Source organism: Dama dama, chromosome 28 (genome assembly GCF_033118175.1).
Source record: "Dama dama isolate Ldn47 chromosome 28, ASM3311817v1, whole genome shotgun sequence".
Taxonomy (NCBI): domain Eukaryota; kingdom Metazoa; phylum Chordata; class Mammalia; order Artiodactyla; family Cervidae; genus Dama; species Dama dama.
The window spans coordinates 40,564,644-40,592,260 of record NC_083708.1 but is presented as its reverse complement, the minus strand read 5'-3'; the positions used below and the strand labels follow the sequence as shown (position 1 = coordinate 40,592,260).

The window sequence follows — 27,617 nt, the reverse complement described above, 5'->3', positions numbered from 1 at the left end:
TGAAGGGGGTCCTGGAGTTGCAGAATCACTGCTGTTACTCTTGTTTTTCTCCATTATAAATGCATCTACCCCACCCCCCCTTTTGGAAGTTAGACATTTTTCTCTGGTTGAAATTTTGATAATAAAGTTACATTCTTGAAATTTACTACTTAAAAAAATTCAAGCAATCTTAGGAGTTTTTAAGATTAGATTTAAAAATTTTCACATATATTATAAAGACATTTTACCAAGAAAATGCTTCTGGATTAACTATTGCAGTGATTAAATCATATTTGTATTTTTATTTCATTTCTAAAAATAATTTGAGGCAACTTAGATTGAAATTCTTTATCATATGTCTACCATAATCAATAAAATGGAATATAAGGAGAATACCAAGTGTTGGCAAGGATGTGGAACAAGTAGAACTTTTTGTGCACTGCAAGTGTGGGAATAAATTGCTTCAACTCCTTTGGAAAGCTGCAGTATCTGCAGTAGATACTGGTAGTATCTACTAAGCTGAATGCAGATTTAGCCTATGAATAGCAATTCTACTCCAGCAAACATGTATAAGAAGTTTACCAAAAGGCTCATATTAGAATGTTCACAGTAGTGCTATTCATAGTAGCCCCAAACTATAAATTATGCAAATGCTTATTGTTAGGAATTGAATTGTGTTCCTCCAAAATTCATAGTTGAAGTCCTAACCCAACTGGGACTGTATTTGGGGGTAGGACCTTTAAGGAGGTAATTAATTACATGAGGTCATATGCGTGAAACCCTCATCTCATAGGACTGGTGCCTCTATAAGAAGAGGAAGAGACACCAGAGGAAAGACGATGTGAGGACATAGCAATGAGATGGCCATGTGCAAGCCAAGATGAACTTCAAAAGCAATGAAACCTGACCACAATTTGAACTTAAGACTTCCATCCTCCAGAACTGTGATAAAATACATTCTGTTGCTTAAGCCACCAGTCTGTGGTATTCTTTTGTGGCAGCCCGAGCAGACTAATATACTCATCAACAGTAGAATAATAAATTGTGGTGTTTTAATGCAATAGAATATCACCATACAGAAAAAAAAAACTACTACATATCGATAAGGATGAATCTCACATAATATTGAGTAAACAAAACCAGACACTTGCTATTAAAGGAAATGAGTTTATATGAAGCAATATATATCCTAATACCCAAGTTGAAAATGATTCAGGACACACTGTCATTGATTTGATCAATATCAGTGCAAAACGAAAGACATTTTCCTATGCCTGGAATATTTATTAACCAGAAAAGGTCAGGACTATCAGATTTGGTAATTAATACTATGTGTTTTAAAAAGCCTTTAAAAATAATAAATATAAAAAATTTAAAAAATGATGACTCACATATTAAATTTCTGATGTATTTAAATTTTAAAATACTTTTGGTTTTTTTGTTGTTTTTTTTGTTTTGTTTTGCTTTTAATATTGGGATTCATCTTTATTTATTTTTTTCCCAATTATTTTTATTACTTGGAGGCTAATTACTTTACAGTATTGTAGTGGTTTTTGCCATACATTGACATGAATTAGCCATGGATTTACATGTAAATTTTAAAGTACTTTTGTTTAGCATTTATTTTGTGTAAATATTTCCTTCTGATGTTTTCTACTATCATAAATCTTTATCAGGTAAATATCATTTTTATACTATTGAAATATATAATCTTGTCATAGTATATAGACTTAAACTAGTGATAAGCCTTGAATTTATTATTATTATGGAGTTTTTTGGGTTGAAAACTGCTGAAACTTTTAGTATAATCCTATAATAGAAAAATGATTCATTGTTTATTATTATGGACACTCATTATTTGAGGACACATAAAGTATTGTGATAAATACAGAGTTACTTAGGATTTTGGAAATTTTCCAGATTGATATCTTTTGGCAATTTAGAAACACTTTTTCTGAAATTCCCCCTGACTTTCCAGTGCTATAATTAACAGCTACTCTCCTCTGGTTCTTCATGCTTTAAGGACTGTCGGTTTTCTGTTGGGATTTTAGTTGCCCTGAGCAGTACTGATTTTATTGTCTTTAGTCTGAAAGCTATAAAAATGAGTAGCATGCCAGTCCCCCTTCTCCTAAGGGTGGGCTTCTTCTAGAATCTACCTGCTTCTGTTCACTTTCCAGTGCCTTCAGGTTACCTATCCTTGTACCTTGTGCAGTGTTTACAGCCATCATCATCAGGAGAGTCAGTCAGGGCAGAGCTTCATCCTCCAAGCAGTATAACTCTTCTCTCTGTTCTGATAGAGCACACCTTCCACTATCTTCCTGAGAAGACTGCATATTTTTGAGGGCTCATCTGTCCAAAAATGTCCTTATTTGATTTGATTAATAATTTGGGCATGAATAATTTGACAATAATTTGACATAATAATTTGAATATTCCTTTCAAAACTTCTAGGCACTATACCATTATCTTCACATTTCCGTTATTGCTGTTGTGAGGTTTGATGTGAAAGTTTCTTGATCTTTTATGTTTGGCCTGTTTTTCCCTTTGAAATTTTTTAGGATATTTTTTCTTTATTCCTACTTTCCTGAAACTTGATGATAATGTGCCTTAGAATGTTTTTTTCCTCCCTTCTTTGTGCTTGGTAGTCATTGGATTCTTTCAACTTAGAAAATCATGTCCTTCAGTTCTAGAAAATTTAATTTTCTTTTTTCTTTGATAATTTGATTCTTCATTCCCCCTACCACTCCAGACTTTAGAATGACTCCCAGTTAGATATTGATCCTTCTGGATTTATCTTCTAATTTTTTGTTTTCTATTTTATTTTCCATCTTTTTTCTGTTTCTGCTATATTTTCTGAAAGATTACTTCAACCGTTTCCCTTAAATTTCTCTTTTTTTAGCTTTTTATTTTGTATTGGGATATAGCCAATTAACAAATGTTCTGATAGTTTCAGGTGACCATTTCCCTAAATTTCTTATTTAGTATTCATTATTCAGAGCTCTTCTTAGGCCCTAATTGTCCTTTTGGTTTGTAGCATTTATGCAATGCAATGTGCCTATATAAAAGGCATATTAGAATATAACTTTCCCCTTTTGGTCTCTGTATTTTTTTCTTCCCTTCCTCCAAGATCCTTTTCTCTATTTCTTTATGTGATCTTTTTCTTTTATCCTAGAGGATTTCCTTAAATGCCTAGAAATGCTTTTGTTGTCTGTTCACCTTAAGAATGAAGCTGATTAGAAGTTTGTGTGCTTAGATGGGGTTTCATTGATTGGTGGACTTAACTAGAGGGTAATAAGGTAGCAGGTCAGGTTTTCCATTGAAGAACCCCCAAATGTCAGTATCAGCAGGTCTTTTTTTTTTGGCTATTCAGTTTCCTCCAGAAAGTTGTCTCCAGTCTTTCTGTCTACTTCTTGGGATGGAAGCTTCCTGGACTGGTAGGGTTCTGGATGCTGAAGAGGTAAGGACTGTTGGTTTCGTTGTTTACTTTGGAGAATTGCAGTTCAGTGTCTTTCAACCTTTCTTAGTGTTAAAACTGTCCCAGACAGTAAATGTACCGGTTTCAGCTGGAGTGGAAGTGTTACAGAAGTCTGGCTGTCCAGGTGAAAAGAGGGAATCTCAGGAACTGTCTTTGTGTTATTTTCAGATAATGCTCTTGTTTCCAGCCTGACCCGCACCTGTATCTTTGAATATATCTAGTACTGCCAAACCTTTGGTGGTGGTGGTAGTGGCCGGGGGGTGGGGTGGGGGAGGCTGTTGTGAGAAATGAATTGCTTCATCTCGGCTCACCTCCTACCTTCTGATTTCTTAGTCTACTAAGGTCCTGATCATCGAAAGCAATGCCAGTCTTTCCTTCTTCCAGTTCTCCCTTATCTTTCCTCGTGATATTCTTAGAATCACTTTCCCTCATCCCTTGTTTTTGGGGGAGTAAATCACCCTCTTCTCTCCTAAAGGGAAGGGCAGGAAAAGGCTCTTATCACAAATACGAGACACAAAAGCCAGCGATTCCTGATCTTCTTTCCCCTCCTTCTAAAGACACTATGATGTGGGGAATAGAGGGGATGGTAGAGGTGCATGATATTTGCAATAGGACTGGTTATTCTCATGATTTAACCACAGGGGCAAGAGCCTGAATCCAGTTATTGGTGGCTTATTGGTGGTTCTTTCTAGCAATTTGGGGGTACTTAGCACTTCTACCCATCAACTTTGAGCCTTAATTACAATTCCAGGACAAGAGGGTTGCATATAATGACCTATTGTATAAGTGGATCCAGGTGTACTTCAAATTCCCTATTGTTGGACATTTAGGTTCTTTGCACTTTAAAAAGAATTTATGTATTTATTTTTGGTTAGGCTAGGTCTCCCTTACTGTGTGTGGGCTTTCTTTAGTTGTGATGAGTGGAGGCTACTATTTGTGGTGTCAGGCTTCTCACTTTGATGGCTTCTCTTGTTGTGGAGCAAAGGCTCTGGGCTCAGGGGCTTCGGTAGTTGCAGCACATGGGTTCAGTAGTTTTGGCTCCTGGGCTCTAGAGCGCGGGCTCAGTAGCTGTGATGCATGGGCTTAGCTGCTCCCCGGCATGTGGAATCTTTCTGAACCAAGGGTACAGCTCGTGTCCCCTGTGCTGGTAGGTGGACTGTTACCCACCGTACCACCAGGGAAGCCCTCTTTTATGCTTCTTGTGATACTAGCAGTGTCACAGTGAACATCCTTACAGTCATTAACTGTTGTTATTTACACATGAGATTCCTATGAGTGGAATAGTGGGGTGATACGATATGCATGTTTTTAATGCTTTTATTACATATTATCTGGTTGCCTTGAACTCTTGTGCCAATCTTACATTCTATGGTACATGAGAAGGTTCTTTTTCCCCTTATCTATGCTTGTTCCAGCTATTTTATCTTTTTCCTTCTCTCTGCCAGTTTGGATAAAAGAATGGTCTCTCATGATTTTACATTGCATTTTTATCACTAGTAAGAATGAACCACTTTACATATGTGTTTTGCCCACTGAGCTATTTTTTTTTAATGCCATTTGCCTGTTCAGGTCCTTTGACAGTTTTTCTATTGGAGTATTCAATTTTTTATATGTTAGAGCTTTTAATATATTGAAAATATTAAATGTATGCCGTAAATGTTGCCACTGTGTTTCCCAGTTTGATGTGCCTATGTATTTTATTTATAATACTTTCCATTGTACAAAAAATTTAAAATTTTAAGTATTCAGATCTTAGATAAAATGACCTATTTCTGGGACTTTTCATTTTTCTCTTTAATAAAAATGTGATAATAATACATACTACATGGCAAGTGGGGATGGTATAGGTAAACTCATTGCTGCATTATAGCTGTTCAACAAATGATAGCTTTTTTTATTCCATGTGTGACACATTGAAAATGTTCAGAATCATCCAAATTTTTTACTAGAATTAAAAAACATACTTAGGATGTTTAAACCAGATATATATGAACATGAATGTTAAGTAAAACTATCTTTTAGGCTGGTAGAGACAGGTAAACTTTAATTTCTGTTGTTACTTGTCTAATTTTTATTCTTAAAATAATTGATGAGCTCTGACTGATGCATCCTCTTAAGTAAGAAAATCTGAAGTCTGAATGGAAGGTGAGAAGACTAGTGTTTTCTTGTAAGTTATTGTTAAGGAATTATGTATATATTCATTTCTGATAATGACTTCTTTCATTGCATATTTACTTATTATCAATATAGATACATCTGATAAAACCAAAACCACACACTAGCTTGTCCTGCTGTTAAACAATATGAAGATAAGGTTTCTATCATCCAGAAAGTCAGCAGAACTTATTCCCCGAGGTCAAGTGCAAGTTGGCCTTAGGTGGATAGCAGTCTGTTCAGTTGTGAGCTTACATAAACTGCTTTTATAAATGTTATTTTTAGACTGATTTATAATAATAAAAATTTTTATTTTAGGTGTTATAACTTCTGAGCAATCTTTTATGATAATATAATGGATTTCTTTTTTTTTTTTTTTAATTTTTTTTTTAATTTATTTTTTTATTAGTTGGAGGCCAATCACTTCACAACATTTCAGTGGGTTTTGTCATACATTGATATGAATCAGCCATGGATTTGCACGTATTCCCCATCCCGATCCCCCCTCCCATCTCCCTCTCCACCTGATTCCTCTGGGTCTTCCCAGTGCACCAGGCCGGAGCACTTGTCTCATGCATCCCACCTGGGCTGGTGATCTGTTTCACCATAGATAGTATACATGCTGTTCTTTTGAAATATCCCACCCTCACATTCTCCCACAGAGTTCAAAAGTCTGTTCTGTACTTCTGTGTCTCATTTTCTGTTTTGCATATAGGGTTATCGTTACCATCTTTCTAAATTCCATATATATGTGTTAGTATGCTGTAATGTTCTTTATCTTTCTGGCTTACTTCACTCTGTATAAGGGGCTCCAGCTTCATCCATCTCATTAGGACTGGTTCAAATGAATTCTTTTTAATGGCTGAGTAATATTCCATGGTGTATATGTACCACAGCTTCCTTATCCGTTCATCTGCTGATGGGCATCTAGGTTGCTTCCATGTCCTGGCTATTATAAACAGTGCTGCGATGAACATTGGAGTGCACGTGTCTCTTTCAGATTATAATGGATTTCTTATACAATGCTGTTATAATAAAAATAATTTTGTCATTTCACATATAATTTTACTATAAATAAAATCACAGTAATTTCATAGATGTGGCCTAACTAAAGTCTAGTGAGCCATATTTTAATATTATAGTATATTTGAGCATAGAATTAAAAAAATCACCACTGAGGAAGTTTATAAGAAATTGTTTACCAAGTATGCTTTTAGGAACATAACTATCTTCCATTTTGGTTATTTTTCCAAATTCATTTTTCCCTCTTTATTGGGTAACATGCCTAACATAAGGACAGGGTAACTTTCTGAAAGCCAGCAGATGTCCTGGGTTGTCGACATTGCTCTCTTCTTTATATATCCTGTAAAATATGTCTCCCTTCTCCATCAGTTGTGTGTGTATACGCCACTCTTGCAAGGTGGAGATGATTCCAAATGAATCCCTGTGAATGATGTTGGTACAGCCATCTAAACACACATGTGCTTGGTGTGGGCACTGACATTTATGTCGGTTTGTAGGATTTCTTTGTACCTTCAGAATTATTCTCTCTATAATCACTCTTTCTGTAGTGTCATTGTATTACCTTAATACAGCTCTATTCAATTATCATACAAGGCTTTATATAAGTCAAATAGCATTCCCCTGCAGAGCTAACCATTGCAAAGATATTTTAAAGATCCTTGAGGTGGAGTGGTTACTACTTGAAATGTGACAGTTCTAAACTCTTCACAGTGACTGTGCGCTTTGTTGCATTTTAAAGACATTTACTGTAGAACATTTGAAGAATTAGGTGCTTGTGTGTTAAATGTCTGCCACCTGACAGTTATCTCAAGGAAGAAATTATTTTGGTTTAGTTTAAGCTTAATGTAAAGAAAAAATAATTTATGAGTTTTCAATAAGACTTTATTAAGACAGATTCCAGAACTGAGTTTAATTGCTTCCACACCTAGATAAGAGTGATTTGTGTGTCAAAATTAAGCATATTGGCAGGTCATCCTGTGTAAGTTTGTACATAGAGTTGAAGTAAACTTATATTTTCACTTGAAGTTTTTTTAACAGCATTTATTTCTTCTGCCAGTTATTTTAGTTTATTGACTGTTAATTTATCAACCATTCTTTTAAAAAAAAGTGAGAGGAAAAAAGGCCATAGTATTATCACATTTGTATATGTGGGTTTCCTAAACCATATGGTGATTCCTAATTAGAATACAAAGGGTTCTTTGAGGAGACTAACTTCATAGTATCTGCAATGGTGGGCATCACAGAAGAAGAGAGTTTTCTTGGCTTTCCAACAAGGACATTTTTGAGAGAAACTGTGTGGTCTGTAATTGTCCTTGTATTCGAAGTCTGATAAAGTTATTGATGTGCAGATCAAGTTGGTATTTTGAAGCAGGTAATTTAATTCTGGATGTTTGATCCTCTCAGTCAGTGGTTTGACTTGATTTTTTTAAAAGGCAGCTTCAATATTTAATTTCACATGTACCCTCTCAGTAGAGATTTCAAAGGATACTTTGCTGGATCCTTGACTGCCTTGTCTATTTGTTCTTGTTTTGCATGCAAGAGAGAGCCAGAAGTCTTTCTTCTCATTGTGTACACATAGTATTAATGGATTTACTCTGCCTGTATCGTCTCATTACTGGAAACAGCCAGAAGCACAGAAGTCTTTCAGTGTATGCAAATAAGGCAGAATCATCTACCTGAGAGTTAATATTCTCTGCTTTTAAGTGTATTCTAAATCTAATGTTTGTATTTAGAGCATAACATCCTGTTCTTTTTTTTATAGGCAAAAAGCTAAGCAGGCTCAGGCAGCTGTTTGATGTTGGCTTCAAGTGTTATTAATTTCATATTCTATTATTCTTTTCACTGTAGCACAAGTGAAGCTGATGTGGAGGCTGTCATGGATAAGTTGTTTGATGAGCTGGCTCAGAAACAAAATGATTGTACGTAAGTTAATTTCTCTTGAAAGAGAATACATTTAGAACACAATGCCCAATCTCCACTGACCAATTAATAAGTTCCATTGCTGTATATGGGTTGATGCCACGCTCAAGTGGCAGTCATTGTATCAGCATTTTGTCTAATTTATGTGTTGAATCATGTGCTATTATTCATCAAGCTATGCATTTCCTATCTGTAAGAGATGAATTTTATAGTAATTATCCAGACAAGATTGAGTCTTTGTTCATGTTCCCATAGTAACTAGACCAAGGATTCTAAAAGTGCAAGGCAGAGAGCTGCGGCTGAATAAAGCCTGTGGAACCGTTGCCGACTGCACATTTGAAGAGCTGTGTGAGAGAGTGAGTATCCAGACACGTTCAGACTCAGTGGCCTTTTCACATGTTAAAGTACTTCATATTTTCCTCTGTGCCTGTTTCAAATTTTAAAATACAGTTTACCAAGTCAGAACTGGTTTATTAGTCTCATTAAGAGAAATACTCATCTGTTTATGCCTATGTGCTTTTTATAGATATTGGCACAAAATTTACACTTAGAAGGGCTCTAACACAAAATTAGAAATACAGAGAGTGCTGTCAACTATTGCTGGAAGCAAAACTAAGATGGGCTTTAGGCATATTGTGTAAAAGTCAAACGTAAGAAAAATTTTTTTTAAAAAAGAGGTGAGGTTAGTATATGGGGAAAGGAAGATGATGTAATACTACCATGATCCAGGAAGTATGATGTAAAAGAGTTTCCATTCCTTGTTCTCATGGATCCTCTTTTATTGTTACAATATCTGACCTATTTAGGTCAGGTTAAAGAAAGTGAATTTTTATAGCTGTGACATCTGTACTATATAACAGTATGTTCAACAGAGAAAAAATTATATACATACATTTTCATATAAATGAGAGAGACATTGATTACAGATTAATTATAGATATGAATTCTTTCTTTTAAAAGCTCTGGGAATTCTCAGTACTCAATGAGTATTCAGTTGACTATAAATCTTAAGAAAAACAAAGTCAATTAAATATAACTTTAAGCATAATACCTCGTTGTCATGTATAATTTATCATTCCAACTGGTCTCTCTGATTTATCTTGACTTTTAGGTAGCTAAAGAGGAATTATTTTTTAGGGAGAAGAGAAAATACTTTTTATACTTGCTAGCCATTTTATGACTACTTTTCTTAAAAACTAGTAACTTCATTACTTCTAAATTTGTAATTTTCAACCCAGAGAGATGAATCCAATCTATAGATGTTATCATAGTAATAAAACACTTCAAGACCCATAATGACTAGGATGAATTAGAATCCTTGGACAGGTTGATAATGTCAGTGTCTGGTTATGAAAGTCATTCTGGGTGATATGGATCCTTCATACTTCTATTGGATTAATTTCATCAAGGTCCTAATAGCTTAGTATCTTTAGGCATAATTTTATTAGGGCTTCCATTTAAGTTTTGCTTACTTTGCTCAAGAAATAAACTTGAGAAAAATCATATATATCTGAGAAGCTTATCCTACTTCCATAGAAGGGGACCTAGTGAGGAAAGGGGACAGATCAATTGTGTCTTGGGGTAGTAGGGCAAAGCTAGGTCCCTTAGAGCAACTACTGAGTTTTTATCTCTTTTTTTTCTATGTGCTCATTATTTCAGAATACTTAGTACCAGGAAAAAGTCACTAATCAGAGACTAAAATCTTCATAGTCTGCTGTATGGGGGTTGTGAGGAAGAAGAGTGATTGGAACATTACCTTGAAAAATTAAGATACATAAAAATAATTATTTTTATCTTATTTGACAAAAATATGGATTATAATAGCAACTAAGAACTAAATTCCTAAAATAAACAATGAACAAATTACTATTTATTTTTTGGCATACCTTTCTTGACAAAATTTTAGGATGATAAAGTAATATATCTATGTTTCATAATTTGGTTGTTTGAGTACGTGGAAAGCCCTGTTTTAATTCATGAATATTTCAGTTACTTTCTTTTAAAGTTCTTATGGTGTCATTGTCCTTGTTGAGTTTTTTCTTCTTCAAGTTGGCTAGATCTTTATTTGTCAGTGACTTAGCTTGAATACGTTTGCTTTATATCTGTATTGTAATTGTGGGATACTTACTACATCAGACTGGATGACTGACATTGAATATTGACATGATAGGTTGGATTAAGCTAGTATTAAGCTGTGATGCAAGTTTAGGAAGGATTATATTTTTTTTAATTGAAGTATAACTGACCTACTAACATATTAGTTTCCGATGTACCACATAGTGATTTCAATATTTTTATACATTGCAAAATGACCTCCACAGTAAGTCTAGTTAACACCTATTACCTTATATAGTTAAAAAAATTTTTTTTCTTGTGATGAGAATTTTTAAGATCTACTAGCAACTTTCAAATATGCAATATAATATTATTAATTATAATTCTCATGCTATACATTATATCCCTATGACTTATTTATTTTATAACTGAAAGTTTGTACCTTTTGACCTCTTTCACCCATTTCTCCCACTTCCCAAGCCCCATCCCTCACACCACCAATCTGCTGTCTGTAGGTATAAGCTTGTTTCCTTGTTTTGTTTTTGTATTTTTAGATTCCACATATAAGTGAGATCATGCAGTTTTTGTCTTTCTCTCTCTGACTTACTTCACTTAGCATAATGCCCTCAAGGTCAATCCATGTTGTTGCAAATGGCAAGATTCCATTCTTTTTTATGGCCAAATAATATTTCAGTATGTAGGTATACCACATTTCTTTCATTCATTGACTGGCACTTAGATTGTTTCCATGTCTAGACTATTGTAAATAATGCTGCAGTGATTATGTGGTGCATATTAAAATGTCAAGTTTCAAGTCTTTATTTTCTTCAGATAAACACTGAGAAGTAGAATTGCTGGATCATATGGTAGTTCTATTTTTAATTTTTCGAGGAACCTCCATAATGTTTTCAATAGTGTTTGTGCCAATTTACATTCCCACCAATAGTGTTCAGGGCTCCTTTTTCTCTACATCCTCACCAACACTTACATCTTGTCTTTTTTATGCTAGCCGTTCCAGCTGATATAAGGTGATATCTCACTGTGGATTTGAATTGTATTTCCCTGAGGATTAGTGATGTAACACATCTCATGTATCTAATGGCCATCTATATTTTCTTTGGAAAAATATGTTTAGATCATCTGCCCATTTTAAAATTGGATTTTATTTATTTATTTATTTTTTGCTATTGGATGAGTTCTTCATATATTTTGGATATTAACCCCTTATCAGATGTATGATTTGCAAATTTTCTTCCGTTCAATAGGTTGCCTTTTCATTTTGCTGATGGTTTCCTTTACTGTACAGGAGTTTTTTAGTCTGATGTATTCCCACTTTATTTTTGATTTTGTTGCTTTTGGTTTTGGTGCTAGATTTAAAAAACATCACCAAGGCCTAGGTTAAGGAGCTTACTGCCCATGTTTTTTGCTAAGAGTTTTATGGTTTCAGGTGTTATCTTCAATTTTTCAATCCATTTTGGGTTAATTTTTGTGTATGGGGTAAGATAGTGATCAAGTTTCATTCTTTTGCATGTGGCTGTCCACTTTTCACACCATTTAATGAAGAGACTGTCCTTTCCCTATTTTATGTTCTTGGCTCCTTTGTCATTAATTAATTGACCATATACATGGATTTATTTCTGGTTCTCTGTTCTGTTCCATTAATCTATGTACCTGGTTTCATACAAATATTATACTGTTTTGGTTATTATAGCATTGTAATATAGTTTGAAATTGAGGAGCATGATGCCTATAGCCTACAGAAATTCTCAAGATTTCTTTGGGTATTCAGGCTCTTCTTTGGATAAATTTTTTGATTGTTTGTTCTATTTTTATGAAAAATACCATTGGAGTTTTGATAGGGATTGCATTGGATCTATAGATTGCTTTGGGTAGTGTGGACATTTTAACAATATTAATTCTTCTGATCCATAAGCATGGACTACCCTTTCATTTATTTGTATCTTCTTTAATTTCTTTCATTAATCTCTTGTAGTTTTCAGCAAATAGGTGTTTCCTTTTCTTAGCTAAATTTATTCTCAAGTAGTTTATTCTTTTTGATGCAATTGTAAATCAGATTGTTTTCTTAATTTCTGTTTCTGATAGTTTGTTATTAATACATAGAAACATAACAAATTTTTGTATATGATTTTGTATCCCATGACTTTGCTGAATTCTTTTTATTAGTTCTAACAGTTTTTTGGTAGAGTCTTTAGAGTGTTCTATATATGGCATGTCATCTGCAAACAGTGACAGTTTTATTTCTTCCCTTTCAATTTGGATGCCTTTTACTTCTTTTTCTTGCTTAATTGCTCTGGCTAGAACTTGCAGTACTATGTTGAATGAAAGTTCTGAGAGTGGGCATCTTTGTCTTGTTCTTGATCTAAGAGGAAAAACTTTTAACTTTTTGCCATCGAGTCTGATGTTAGCCATGGGCTTAGTATATATGACCTTTACTATAATGAGACACATTACCTCTGTATCCACTTTGTTGAAAATTTTTATCATAAATGAATGTTGAATTTTGTTCAAATGCTTTTACTGAATCTCTTGAGATCATTAAATAATTTATATCCTTCATTTTGTTAATTTAGTTTGTCCAAATTGACTACTTTGCACATGTTGAACCATCCTTGCATAACTGGAATAAATCCCAATCCCATTTTAATATTGTGTGATCCTTTTAATGTATTGTTGAACTTGGTTTGCTAGTATTTTGTTCAAGATTTTTGCATCTATGTTCATCAGGGATATGCATGCTCAGTTGTGTCTGATTCTTTGTGACCACATGGACTGTAGCCCACCAAGTTTCTCTGTCTGTGTGATTATCCTGGCAAGAATACTGGAATGGGTTGGCATTTCCTCCTCTAGGGGATCTTCCCAACCCAGGGATCGAACCTGTGTCTCCTGCATTGCAGGCAGATTCTTCACCACCCAGTCACCTGGGAAGCCATCAGGGGTATTGGCCTGTAATTTTCTTTTCTTATGACATCCTTGTCTGGTTTTGGTATCAGGATAATGCCAGCCTTGTTAAATGAATTTGGAAGTGTTACCTCTTGTATTGTTTAGAAAAGCTTGGGAAGTATTGGTATTAATTCTTCTTTGAATGCTTCATAGAATTCACCAGTGAAACTGTCTGGTTTTTGATTTTGGGAGGTTTTTGATTTTTGATTCAATTTCACTGCTAAATTTGCTATATTTTTTTCATGATTGAGTCTTGGTACATTGTATGCCTCTAGAAATTTATCCATTTCTTCTAGGTTGTCAAACTTGTTGGTGTATAATTGTTCATAAGAGTCTCTTTTTAATTTAATTTTTAAATTGAAGTATAATTGGTTTACAATGTTGTGCCAATCTCTGCTGTACAGTAAAATGACTCAAACACATGTAGATATTCCTTTTAAAAAAATATTCTTTTCCATTGTGTTTTATCACAGGATATTGAATGTAGTTCCCTATGCTATATAGTAGGACCTTGTTATTTATCCACCTTATCTATGGTGGTTTACGTCTGCTAATCCCACACTCTCAGTCCTCCCCGTCCCTCCCCCCCCTCCCCCTTGGAAACCACAAGTCTGTTCTTTGTGTCTGTGAGTCTGTTTCTGTTTTGTGGATATGTTTATTTGTGCCATATTTTAGATTCCACATATAAGTAATATCATATGGTATTTGTCTTTCTCTTTCTGACTTACTTCACTTAGTGTGATAATCTCTGGTTGTATCCATATTGCTGCACATGGCATTATTTTCCTGTTTTTTATGGTTGAGTAGTATTTCATTATCTATAGGGACCACATCTTCTTTATCCATTCATCAGCCAGACATTTAGGTTGTCTCCATGTTTTGGTTATTGTAAACAATACTGCTGTGTACACATAATAGTCTCTTTGATCCCTTGTATTTCTGTGGTATCAATTGTAATGTCTCCTCTTTAATTTCTGATTTTATTTATTTAAGTCCTCTCTTTTTCTCTTGGTGAATCTAGCTGCAGGTTTGTGAATTTTATGTTTTGAAAGAACCAGTTCCTAGTTTTATCCATCCTTTCTATTGTCTTTGTAGGCTCTATTTTATTTCCATGCTGATCTTTGTTATTTCGTGAAGGGGTACATTTTAAAGTTTGTTTGTTTGTTAGTATTTTCTTGGTATGATGATTTTGCATTTCTTTGCAACCCTTAAAACTATGTCAGTTCAGATATTGAATACTTTGCAGGAAGAGGACTCCTGTACCCCTCCCAGCTCCAGGCACAGTTTCTCAGATCGGGAATTCTGCAAGTTAACATCTGGTCTTTTGGTACCTGTGGGATTCCCATTCTCTGCAAATCAACACTATCCTGCCCAGAGAAACAGTCTCAATTAGCAGACACTTTAGTACCTTCATAGTAATAGTAGCAAACATTACCATGTACAGGCATCATTCTAAGTACTTTATATGTATTAATTAATTTAATACTTACAATAGGTAGGTACTATTATCCCAATTTATAGGTGGAGAATTTGGGGCACCAAGATATTAAGTTACTTTCCCAAAGTCTCATAGCTAGTCAGTAGCAGAGCCCAAGACTTGAACTCCTTGGTAGTCTAGGAGTCAGATTCTGTGCTCTTAATCTCTACAGTATATCTGAAATACTGTTCTGGAAAAATTCTACATCAAATCTTTAATATAATTCCAGTTCTACCATGAAGTACAATCAGGTACTTTGTGAATTGCCACATCTGAGCTAAAACTTAAGCCTTATCTAAAGCATGAAACTGGCTGGGGAGCAGATAGCCTCCAGTCTGAGAGACACGCCTCTCTGTTAGAACCTTGGTGTGGAACTGTCCAACTCACATACCTTGGCATGTCCCCTGGGAATGGGCCCAGCTACTGATCTCTCCATCCTCCTAAAGGCAACCTCGGGCCTGTGCCTTCAGGATAGGGACCTCAAGCCTTAGGCAGCCTCATCCTTTACTCCTTAGTAAAAAATATCATTTTTTTCCTCCCAATCATGATATGAAAAAAGTTGGGAAGCCTTGCCTTGGAGAACTGTGGGAAGGGAAAAGAGAATATGTTTGAATGATCTTTGTTCCCTGTCACTCCCTCCACATTAGAGCTGTGGTAAAGGAAAGTGGAGCAAACTCATTTCTTCAGACATGACATGAACTTTAGGATTTTCTTTCCTTTCCTTGACATAGTTACTTGGCTTAATCACAGGGTAATGGAGAAGTTAGAAATATCATTAGTTAAGTCAGTGGTTTTTGAAGTGTGGCTCTTAGAAGTCTATGGGCTGAAGACACTTTAAGAGGTTCTGGAGGTCAAAACTCTCTATAATAATACTAGGATACTATTTGCCTTTTCCATTGTGGTGACATTTGCAGTAACAGTGCAAAAGCAATGGTGGATAAAACTGCCGGTGCTTTAGCATGAATCAAGGCAATGGCACCAAACAATGTTATATTCTTCATTGCCCATGTACTTACAGTTCCACTCTAAAACGTCCTTGAAGAAGCAGTAAAAATGATTAATATTGTTAAATCTCAACTGTTGAGAACATGTCTTTTTAATATTCATTGTCATGAAGGAAGAATATATAAAGTTCTTCTGCTGTATTCCAAATATGAGGGTTGTCTTTAGTAAAAGCATTTGTGCAGTTGTTTGATTTGTTAGCTAAACTACCTACTTTTTTCATGGAACACCATTTTCACTTGGAAGGATAAGTGACAGACTATGGTTATTCAGGTTTGGCAGACATTTTCTCACAGTGTTTAACAGACATTTTCTTGAAAATGAATAAAGTAAAAAGTTCACTTCTTTCACTTGAAGAAAGCAATTACCAGTATTTGTTGCCAATGATAAAATTTGAGCAAACAAGTGAAAAGTAGAATTTTGGAAAACTTGTTGCTGCCGCCATGAGCTTGGTATCTCTTCCCAGTTCTTAAGTATTTTTTTTTTCCTGATAAGATTGATGGTGATATTAACAAAGTATTGTTATATTGTATAATTAAAGAAGATATCCATAACTCTTTGAATGAATATTTTCCAGTAACCAATGTATACTCTTACAGAATCATGTACGATGAAGGTCCATTTAAAATGGAAGAAAGATTAATGGATTTTAATATAACAGAATTTTAAAACTGTGCTAATATTGTTTTATATTCTACACTACAACTATCATTTTAAAAATTACTTCTTGTCAAATTAAAAAAAAATTTTACATAGACTTATTTTTTAGAACAGTTTTAAACTTACAGAAAAATTGAGAAGGTAGTCCAGAGAGTTTCCGTATACTCCCAAATCCAGCTTCCCCTGTTATTAACATCATACATTTCTGTGGTATATTCGTTGTCATTAATGAGCCAATATTGATATTATTATTATTTTATCTATTTATTCGATTATTATTTAGCTGCATCGAGTCTCAGTTGCACGGTACACAGTCTCGGTAGTTATGTGGCTTGGGCTTAGTTGTCCTGTGGCATGTGGGATCTTAGTTTCCTGACTGGGAATCACCCCTGCATCTCCTGCATTGGAAGGCCAGTTCTTAACCATTGGACCACCAGGGAAGTCCCTATATTGATACTGTTAACTAAAGTCCATATATTATTCAGATTTCCTTAGTTTTTACCCAGTATTCATTTTCTGTTCTAGGATCCCATCCAGGGCACCACATTACCTTTAGTCATCATGCCTCCTTAGATTCCTCTTGGTTGTAACAGTTTTTCAGATTTTCCTTGTTTTTGATGACCTTGACAATTTTGAGGTCAGTTATTTTGTAGAATGTCCGTCAATTGAGATTTGTCTGGTGTTTTCTCCTATCTTGACTGGAAATGTGGACTTCAGGAGGAAGACCACAGAGGTCAAGTGTTATTTTCATCAGATCATATCAAAGGTACATATTATTAACATGACTTACCACTGTTGATATTAACCTTGATCACACTTGTCTGATGTAGTGTTTGTTGGGCTTTTCCACAATAAAGTTACCCTTTTCCTCCTTTTTCCACAGTGAGCTCTTTGGAAGGAAGTTCTTATTGAGTTTTCATATAGCAGCAAAGAAGAAAATCCACATTTATCTAATAAAGCTATTAAAATAGTTTTCCCTTTTCCACTACATATTTGTGTGAGGCTAGATTTTCTTCAACCAACCTAAGGTTGGTTCAACCAAAGCAACATGTCACAGTAGTTTGACTATAGAAGCAGGTATGAGAATTCCACTATCTTCTATCATGCCAGGCATTAAAAAATGTGCAAAAAGTATAAAACAATGCTATTCCTCTTACAAAATTATTTTCATTTTAGAAAATATAATTATTTTCACAAAAGTGTTATTTCTGTTATTTTTATAGGTTGAATATAAGTTTTATCATTGCTATTTTTTTCTATGATTGCTATTTTAAATAATTAATACTTTAGAATTTTCTCAGTTTTCATTTCTAATACAGTAAATATTGGGAGAAATAACCCACATAAGCAAAAGCTTATGGGTTCTTCAATAATTTTTAAGAGTGTTAGGGAGTCCTGAAACCAAAAAGTTTGGGAACTACTTTCTTTAGAGTTAAATTTCTGTGAACCTAAAATGAAAGTACCCTCTATTCAAAGAAAGGAAACCAAAACTGAATTCTAAAGGCTTAATGAGTGAACTGACTATACCTAAATTTTCCTTATTGAGAAATGTAATTTTTACACCTGCAGGAAATTGTTTCCTCAACTGATAACTGTGCTCATAAGTAACTGTTTGCAAGAGTAGTTTGTTATTTGTGTCTTAAAAATAATGACAGGTGGCCAGGTGTGTTTGCAAAAAGTCTGAGCAGAGAAATATATCAGTTGATGCATATGCATAGGTGTATACATTGTTCACTGTGAACTTTTTGTTCATTAGCTTTCTTCTTTGGTATTCAGGGAATGGAGATCCATCAGATATGTGTTTTGCTTTTCAACTGTCTATTAGTCTTGATTATATCATATTAATTTGTATATTGTTAGACTTATCAAACTGTATCAAACAGAATCTCTTGGGAAGTGTTGCTAAAAGAGGTTTCCCTTCTCGTTCTTTGTTCTGTTTCTATTTCATTTGCTGTATTCCAAATGAAACCACTGAATAGGGACTACTTCTGGTTTGTGTACCTGGTACACTCTCTAAATACTAAAGGATGAATAGCTTTTATCTCCACTGTTTGGCCAAGAGTCAAGGCTGATGGTGTTTGGATGCCAGTGGTGGTGATTAGCATCAGGGAATAAGGGCATTAATCACCAGAGCTGAGGCAGCCCAAGAATCTCCTTGGCTGTTTACCTTCCTGGCAGCAAAACCATTCTGGTAACATGGCTGATCCATGTGTGTCTGTTCCCCAGATATTCTGACCTCTGTCTGAATAAGGCAGACTACCACCCTGGCTAAAGCATAGGGAACAGGGAGGGCAGAAGTGAGATTCCAAAGAGCTGAGTAGAGAATGGGTCAAATTATCGTAGGGAGGAAGGTAAATCTAATGTCAAAAATGAGTCTTAGGTCTTTCTGTCCTTTATGTTTCCCTGACCTAATTCCCAGTTGACCTTTTAGGTAAAAAGTCATAGTCTTGGTGTTGAAAGTCACCTTGAAAACCATCTTATCTAACCATTTATCTAATCCTGAATTCTCCCTACAAACCCTTGCTTGCCTTGCTGTGCCAGTTTGAGGGGTGCAATTAAATGTGTGAGAAGGAATTTAGGACATATGCAGTAAGATGGTAAGTTTCAACATACATACCTGGACCCAACTGTTTCATGTTGGCCCTCTGGATTATGAGGAAAGTTTTTGGAATAAAACGTCATAATTGACCCATACCATAATTTGATTTAAAAAGTTAAGGTATATACTAGTAACTTTTAACCTGAAGCTACATAATTATCCTGAAATTTTAAAAATGAAAGAATAAGAATTTGCTATAAGGTTGGAAGTTAGACTGAAAGATCAGTTTTTACTAATTGTCGATGATAATTGGTCTTTTCCAGGGAATAACTATATATTGGGTTAAAAGTTATGTTGTGTGTGTGTGTGTGTTTACTATTTTAAAGGAAAAAAGACTTTAAGAGAAATGCCCATTCGGGGCTAGAAATTAGAAATTAGAAAACTGTGGCCACTTAGAATAATTGTGGTCATTTTCATGATATAAATGGAGGTAAAAATAATCTGAAGGACTGGAGAAAAACTGGGTGGAGAGAGCACCTTTTCCTAGTTTCTTCACATGGGAAGTTTTCACACAGACACATTGTGAAACTAAGTAGTCTTGCTCAGCTTCTGTTCCTAGACTGGAGTAAGAACATCTCCTTAGCTGATGCAGCAAATATGACAACAAAAAATTTAAACTCTTCAGGCCATGGACTTCTCAGACACAGCTGCTTGAAGCCTCTCTTAGGGAGAAAATTTGCTTTCATTTTCTTGAATTATATTTATGTCATGTTGCTAACTTAAATAATTTAAAATGTATTCAGTCTCTGTAACTGGAGAGAAGTTGCTTCAGGATTCCCAGGGGGTCTCAAGGGAAGAGGAAGTATGCTAAGAACTGTATACCTTCAACATGTCCTTTTTTTCCCTTAGAAATAAAATTATTTTGAGGCTCAGATCTAGTAGTAGATGCAACTCCTCATATTCCTCTCAAAATCACTTCTACTCTAGGAAAGCCTGGCAAACTAGTACTTAATACTTGCTCTGGTCTTTGGAAGGAGTGTGTCTACTGTTCCGACAATGCTTAAGAAGTGTGAATTAAAAATTTAAATTAAAGAGGTTATTAACTTTGTAAAATGAGAATTTAAAGTACATGAGCTCACTTGGCTTTTAATAATGCATGTATCATAGCCCTAAGTAATAGTTGGGAATAGTTCCCTAAACAGAAGACCTGTGTAATGAAATGATGGGTAAAGGGTTAGGAAAATCTAGGCCAATCAATTAACATGACTATAAAACACTTTAAAAGTACTTGTTTGATTTTTTAAAAGAGCTCTAACACTGGTGGTTTTCCTAATGCCAACCTCCAATTGGCTTGATTATTTTTTTTTAACAAAAAATTGTTTAACCAAGTGTTCCTTTGATTTGTAATTTTAAAGTTTTTCTGTTTCTCATTGTAAAGTACGTGATTTGATATATTTCATAGTACCTTCACCTAGATTGGCTCAGTTAACTCAAAATTAGTAATTACTTCCTACATTGCTAATTAAAATATTCAGTAAGGTACATCTCACTAGACATATTATTACTTTGAGATGTAAATATTTTATAGAAAGAAGTAGGAGAATTATTAGAATATACTGTTTTGTTTCTTAAAATAACTTGTGAAGATAAGATTTTGAGAAAAAAACTAGAAGTGAGGGATAGTATTATGAAATCACGAGATTTCCACATATTTTAGGGTATCAACTAGAAAAAGAGCCCAATGTGAGAGCTGTGAGTTCAGTTTTATTTGGGGAGTTCCTGAGGACTATAGCCTGGAGACAGCCTCTCAGATAGCTCTGAGGGACTGCTCCGAACAGGTAAGGGCTAGGTCAATATATATGTAATTTTGGCTAAGAGGATATGTGCAATTAAGCATACACCAAGGTTGCTGTTAGTCTTGAGGAGCAGATGCCTCTGTTAATGATTTTCATGCTTTTCTAAGTATGAGAAGATGCAAGAAATTCGGTTCATAAAATTTTTTCCCAAAAATATCTATCTGAAGGCCTGTTCTGCCAGTTTTCCCAGAGCACAGAGTGCTTCCTTCCTGATCTCCACCCTGAACTCCTTTCAGAGCATGTTAAAGTCAGCAACTACCATGGCTAGTGACTTCATTCTTATAGAACCAGAACAACATTATTTGTTGTCAAGGATCAAGTACTACTTAACTCTATTATTAATCAAAAAGCATATGTTTTATAAGGTCTCCCTCCTAAGTTTCCTACAATGATTCAGTGGTCAGCAACTATTTTTTAAGTGGCCTCCATATCAATATGCCACTGTGTTATGAGGAATATAAAAGGAGTGGAAGGAGTTTCTTTCATAGAGTTTACAATTTAATAAGGGAAATAACATGAATCAAATACCAAACAATGCAGCAGAGTGGAAAGAGGCCTAGCTGAATCAAGAAATATGAATCCCAGTTGTTACTCAGATACTATGTATCTGAGTGACCTTAAGTCACTTAATTTTTCTGGGTGCAAGTACTGTACCTCATCTGTAAAATGCATGACGTGATCAGCTAATTTCTTTCACTCTTTTCAGCTATAACAGTCTATTTTAAAGAGCTGTGCTCTTTAAATACATATTATGAGTACATCAGGAGGTCAGGATGATAAGAATTAGGAAGGCTCTGAGGGAACATGAGATTTAAGGAGAAAAGTGATCTTGACCTTGAAAGACAAGTAGAATTCAGATGAGCAGACTGAAAATGATCTGAAGGCAAGCAACAATGTTACAGGAGGAAGAGAAGATACTTGCCTAATGAGAGCAGAGTGCCATGTTGGAGAGAAAAGGGAAGTAAGAATGAAAATCCCAGACAGATTGGCCATAAAATCAGGCAGAGGAGCATAGACTTCTTACTCTGATTCACAGAGAGTCATCTGCAGAGGTTTTGAGCAGAATATGGTACATAAAACAATGTTTTAGGAAAACTAATGGGGCAGTAAACTCTAGAAAAGGTTATAACTTTCACCAGCATGTTCTAGTGGATAGGCAAATAGTATCTCCTCTTGAGAATGTTATCCTTTCAGGAAGGAAACTTGCTAAATAAATAAGCCAACATGCTAGTTATTGGAGTAATCTTTAAAGCAGGGTAGCAGAGAGAGTCCTACCCATTTTATATTAATATTTATAGCCCTTTCCCCAAGTCATTCAATAGATATTCACTGAGTACAGTAGTCCCCCTATATCTGTGCGGGATATGTTCCAATCCTGAAACGTATTGGATACTTGCAATTAAGAGTGGGTGGGTGCCTGAAACCGTGAATACTATATATACAATTGTTTTTCCTACACATACATATCTATGGTAAAATTTAATTTATATAAATTAGGCATAGTAAGACAATAACAACAGTAACTAATAATAAAATAGGTTAATTATCCACCAGGTTGCAAAAGAGTCAAACACAACTTAGTGACTAAACAACAACAACTATGATAAAAGTTTTAAGAATATGGTCTCTCTCTCAAAGTATCTTACTATAGAAATATAATGCCTTTTCCATCTTAACTAGGTACTTGTCATGCACTATGGCTGTAACTTTTACAGTTTAAGATGCAGCAGCAAAGTTAGCATGAAATTCTTTTTCCTTCACAGTTTCCCAAGGAGATGATTCATTCTTACTGTAGATTTTAGCAACCTCAGCATAAAATTTTTTTTCATTCCTTATTCAGTCGGGAACTTTTACGTTTTCACTTAAAGGAAGCACCTTATGGTTTCTCTTTAGTATATCTGAATTACCAACATCACTACTTTTGCACTTTGGGGCCATTATTAAGTAAAATAAGGGTTACTTCAGCATAAGCACTGGAATATCCAGAGAGTTGATCTGATACTTGAGATGGCTACTAAGTGACTACTGGGCGGGATACCCCTGACCAAGGTGAGATTCACATTCTGAACTGGATGGTGCAAGATTTCATCACACTACACAGAACAATGTGCAGTTTAAAGACTTATGAATTGTTTATTTCTGGAATGTTTTCAGACCAGGGTTCACCACAGTTGACTGAAAATGTGAAAAGTGAAACCTACTGTACTTAATGGAAAGCTGACAGAGTTCTAGGTGCGGTAGGTAGATGAATAAGAGTCAGTCACCACTTAGTTTAGAGGAGAAAATATGAGGAGAATATAAAGTGTGAGGCAGATTATAATTGGTACCATAGGGCCTGTATGACCAGACTCCTGTAGGTGGTCAGAGTGGGACTGAGCACGAAGGCTGCAGGGTTGGAGATGCTGCTGGTGCAGGAGAGGACGGGGAGGGCCTGAGGGGTGGCTGTTCGGTTGTTCCTAGGGATGAGGGATCATGAGGGCAACTTTTGTGATCTTTTCCTCCTCTGAGGTTTTATGCTCCTATGAAAAACACAGAGGTAGAAAATTTCAGAGTATATTTAGAGATTTGAAGACCCCGGAGGGTCCTCCTTCCACTAATAACAGAGTATCTCCTGTCTGACCAACCGACCTATAGATCACAATTGTCACTCTGGACAAAATCTAAAAAATAATTATCTGGAAGGCATTATTGAGCACCAAAAGCAGGGAGAAGGTGGAGCACTATCCACACATGGAGAAAATATTGACTCTGATGAATTCTTATTTTTATAGTTTGGTTTTTTTTGCCTGAGAGCAGATCACAGTTGACTTTTTATGGGCTATCTAAAAATAGATGGAAATCTGCAGTATTCCTAACTTGAGGAATCAGGGGAGAGTGACCATAGCAGCTGGAGAATAAGAGGAGAAATTATGGAAATGAGAGAAAGAGTCCAACATTCTTCATATAAACTCTGCCTAAGTCTTGGGTTAAACTATATATGTGCAACTAAGGCTAAAAAAAAAAAATTGAACAGAGATTTTTAGTCACTGCCCATCACAGAGGAGACAGAGTTTTGAGTTTGAGACTAGCCAGATTAATTATCTGCTCAGATAGCAACAACAACAAAACCAATATACTTTGGTGGAATATAAAAGAATGTCAAGTCTCTGCAACATATCATCCACAATATCCACAATATAATAAAAAATTACTAGATGTGTCTAGACATAGGTAACTCTGACCCATTTTAAAAGAGAAAAGGTAATCAACAGAAACTGAACCTGAAATGACACAGATGTTAGGATTATAGGCAAAGGTTTTGAAGTAGCTTTTATGTTTATACTCAGCAATATGAAAGAGATATATACTGGTATTGAATGAACAAAATGGAAATCATAACAGAGAAATTGAAACTATAAGAAAAGAACCAAATGAAAGTTCTAAGACTTCTGGAAATTAGAAATTCTAGACTAAAAAAATTTTAAGTTCACCGTATGTACTTAACACTAGATTGTACACTTAAAGATAGATCAATAGAAGTTTTAAAAATTATTTATTTATTATTTTTGGCTGTGCTGGGTCTTTGCTGCTGTGCTTGGGCTTTCTGTAGTTGCGGGGAGCAGGGGCTTCTCTCTAGCTGCAGTGCACGGGCTTCCATTGAGGTGGCGTCTCTTGTAGAGCACAGGCTCCACACAGGTTCTAGGGAGTGAGCTTCAGGCACGTGGGCTTGTTTACTCCTCAGCATATAAAATCTTTAGGGACCAGGGATTGAACTCGTGTCCTCTGCATTGGCAGGTGGATTCTTGACCACTGGACCATGAGGGAGGTCTGGAGATGAAGAGAAATTATGCCATCTGAAACAGAAAGATTTTTTAAAACAAAGCCTCACGACTTCAACTGTATCAAAAGGTTTTAACTCATATGTCATTGGAATCCCAGAAGGAAAAAGGAGAGAGAGTAGGGCAGAAAATTTTTTTTGAACAATGGCTGAAATTTAGTAAAAGATGTAATTTTACAGATTCTTGAAGCTCAAAAAACTTTGAGATAGCAGATACAAAGAAAATCACTCCTAGGCACATCATGGTCAAACTCTTGAAAACCAAAGATAAAGAAAATTTCAAAGCAGCTAGAGGAACAAGGATTTAATTAAGGACCAACTTCTCATTGAAAGCTATGGAAACCTGAAAACTGTACAACATCTTTAAAGTACTGAAAGGAAAAAACTGATGATTCAGAATTCTCTATCTAGAGAATTTAAGAGTCTTGGCTGGAACTTATGTGTGGGAGAGTGATGTGCACTCAGGCAGGATAGAAGGGTTGAAGTCAGTGTAAAGGGGCTTGCGTTATCAGTTAGTCGAGTTTGGATGAGAACCTTCTTCAGCATAAAGCAAACTAGTCCTTATTTTTTTTAGCAGATCTGTGTGGGATAATCTGGCAAAGACATACAGGATTGGCTCTGCTGCTACCATATGTGGAGCCTTGTATGCATTAGATAAAGCTGCCCTTGAAGATGGACATGGACCTAAGTGAACAGTCATGCCATTATGTGGAAAAAGGTGTGCCCTTTCCTCTTGATGGATGCTTCCCCTCATCAAGGTGCATGGCTTAGCAAACAGAGTGTGGACTGGATTTCAGCTCCTAGTTGCCCCATCACCCAGAGACATAAACCAAATTTTCACAATAGATTGAAAGAACAGATGAATATGAGAGAGATCTGTGGGATTGGATACAGAAGGATCTCAGGTCCAAGGTGAGTCACTGAGAGCTCTGACATTTTCAGTTTGGATGACCAGAGGAACAGCAGGACCCTTAACAGAAATCCCAGAGGTAAGAGAAGGGCTGTTACAAATGATTGGAAGTCTAGTATGGAAGTTATACACCTGGAAGATATTTATAGGGGTGTTTTAATTTGGAGCCTCAAGGGGTCAATGAAATCACCTGAACTGACATAGAAAATGGAAGAGATGTAGGGGTGGGTTTGGAAAATACATTATCACAAGAGTCAGTTGAAGGAAACAGAGAAAGGTACTAGCATAGATGAATCAAAGGCTCAGTAGGAACAATAGTATTTCCCACCCTTTTAAAGAATTTTTAAACGTGGAAGTAACTTACTAGATGGTAGCATCTTGGGATTTGGATATTGCTTTGTAGAAGGTCTTAATAGACTATAACTAGTACCTCATCTTAATCTAATTTTACAGCTTTCAGCTTTAATGTATGTAGAAACTCTGTAAACAGCAAATTATTATACACATTTACATGAAGATATAAAAATTATCTTGCATACCTTTTGGTATTATCAGTTACTTCCCTGAACTTTCTATATTTCTCTGTCATGTCCTAATGCAAATCCAAATTTTTAAATATTCACTTCATTCTGGACTGCTGCAGCCTCTACAATACATTTTCTAATCTTCTTCACTGCTTTATTAAGGCCAGTGATGGTTTGCTCTCGTCAAGCTGCTTCTTCCTTCACCAAATTCCATGTAATTCCACATTTATGAAATAGATTTCTACTTTCCTACACCGGACAATTTTCTTTTCCATTGAAAAACCCACCTTCTCTAAGAATACCGCTCTCTACATTTAGTACTATGTAAGTGATGTGGACTACAAGGAGATCCAACCAGTCCATCCTAAAGGGGATCAGTCCTGGGTGTTCATTGGAGGGACTGATGCTGAAGCTGAAACTCCAATACTTTGGCCACCTCATGTGAAGAGTTGACTCATTGGAAAAGACCCTGATGCTGGGAGGGATTGGGGGCAGGAGGAGAAGGGGACGACAGAGGATGAGGTGGCTGGATGGCATCACCGACTCGATGGATGTGGGTTTGAGTAAACTCCAGGAGTTGGTGATGGACAGGGAGGCCTGGCGTGCTGCGATTCATGGGGTCGCAAAGAGTCGGACATGACTGAGCGACTGAACTCAGTGCATACTTGTTAACTAACAAAACTAAGGGGCACTGCTGTTTATTCTTTAGGGCTTCCCTGGTGGCTCAGACGGTTTACCATCTGAATCCAGACCTGGGTCCGATCCCTGGGTTGGGAAGATCCCCTGGAGAAGGAAATGGCTATCCACTTCAGTATTCTCGCCTGAGAAGCCCCATGGACAGAGGAGCCTGGTGGGCTATAGTCCATGGGGTCTAAAGAGAGTCGTACATGAATGAGTGACAGAGCACAAACACATGCTGTTTATTATCTGAAGTTCTTGCTGACATTTTATTTCCCTGTTTCTCTTTTATTTCCTTTTTAAAAGCAAAATAAGTAACAAAATAAGTGTTAGAAATAGAAAAAGAGTTAATTTTGGTATGTATTTATTTATATCTTACTTGATTCCAAGAAGTATTTTGTGTGTATGTGTACATATATGTATACACAGACACCCACTTACACACACAAATAGAATTAAATAGACTTAAAAAAAATTAGAGCAAAGAGAAAATACAGACTAGTAAAGTTGAAAGACAGGAAAAGTTAGTATCTATCAGTTCATGTCAGAAACTTCTATGAAGTTCTTAAAATGGAATGATTGAATCA

At 35.6% G+C, this 27,617-nt stretch overlaps 1 protein-coding gene across 3 annotated transcripts in view; it reads left to right on the top strand.

The window, feature by feature from the left end:
• Positions 1-27,617, top strand: part of AFG1L (AFG1 like ATPase) — a 189,629-nt gene that overhangs the window by 140,059 nt on the left and 21,953 nt on the right. For all 3 annotated transcript variants that reach the window (XM_061131463.1, XM_061131464.1, XM_061131462.1), the window contains 2 exons: positions 8,480-8,550; positions 8,807-8,907. In XM_061131463.1, coding sequence (XP_060987446.1) covers positions 8,480-8,550; positions 8,807-8,907 — 172 coding nt within the window. The remainder of the gene's footprint in view (positions 1-8,479; positions 8,551-8,806; positions 8,908-27,617) is intronic.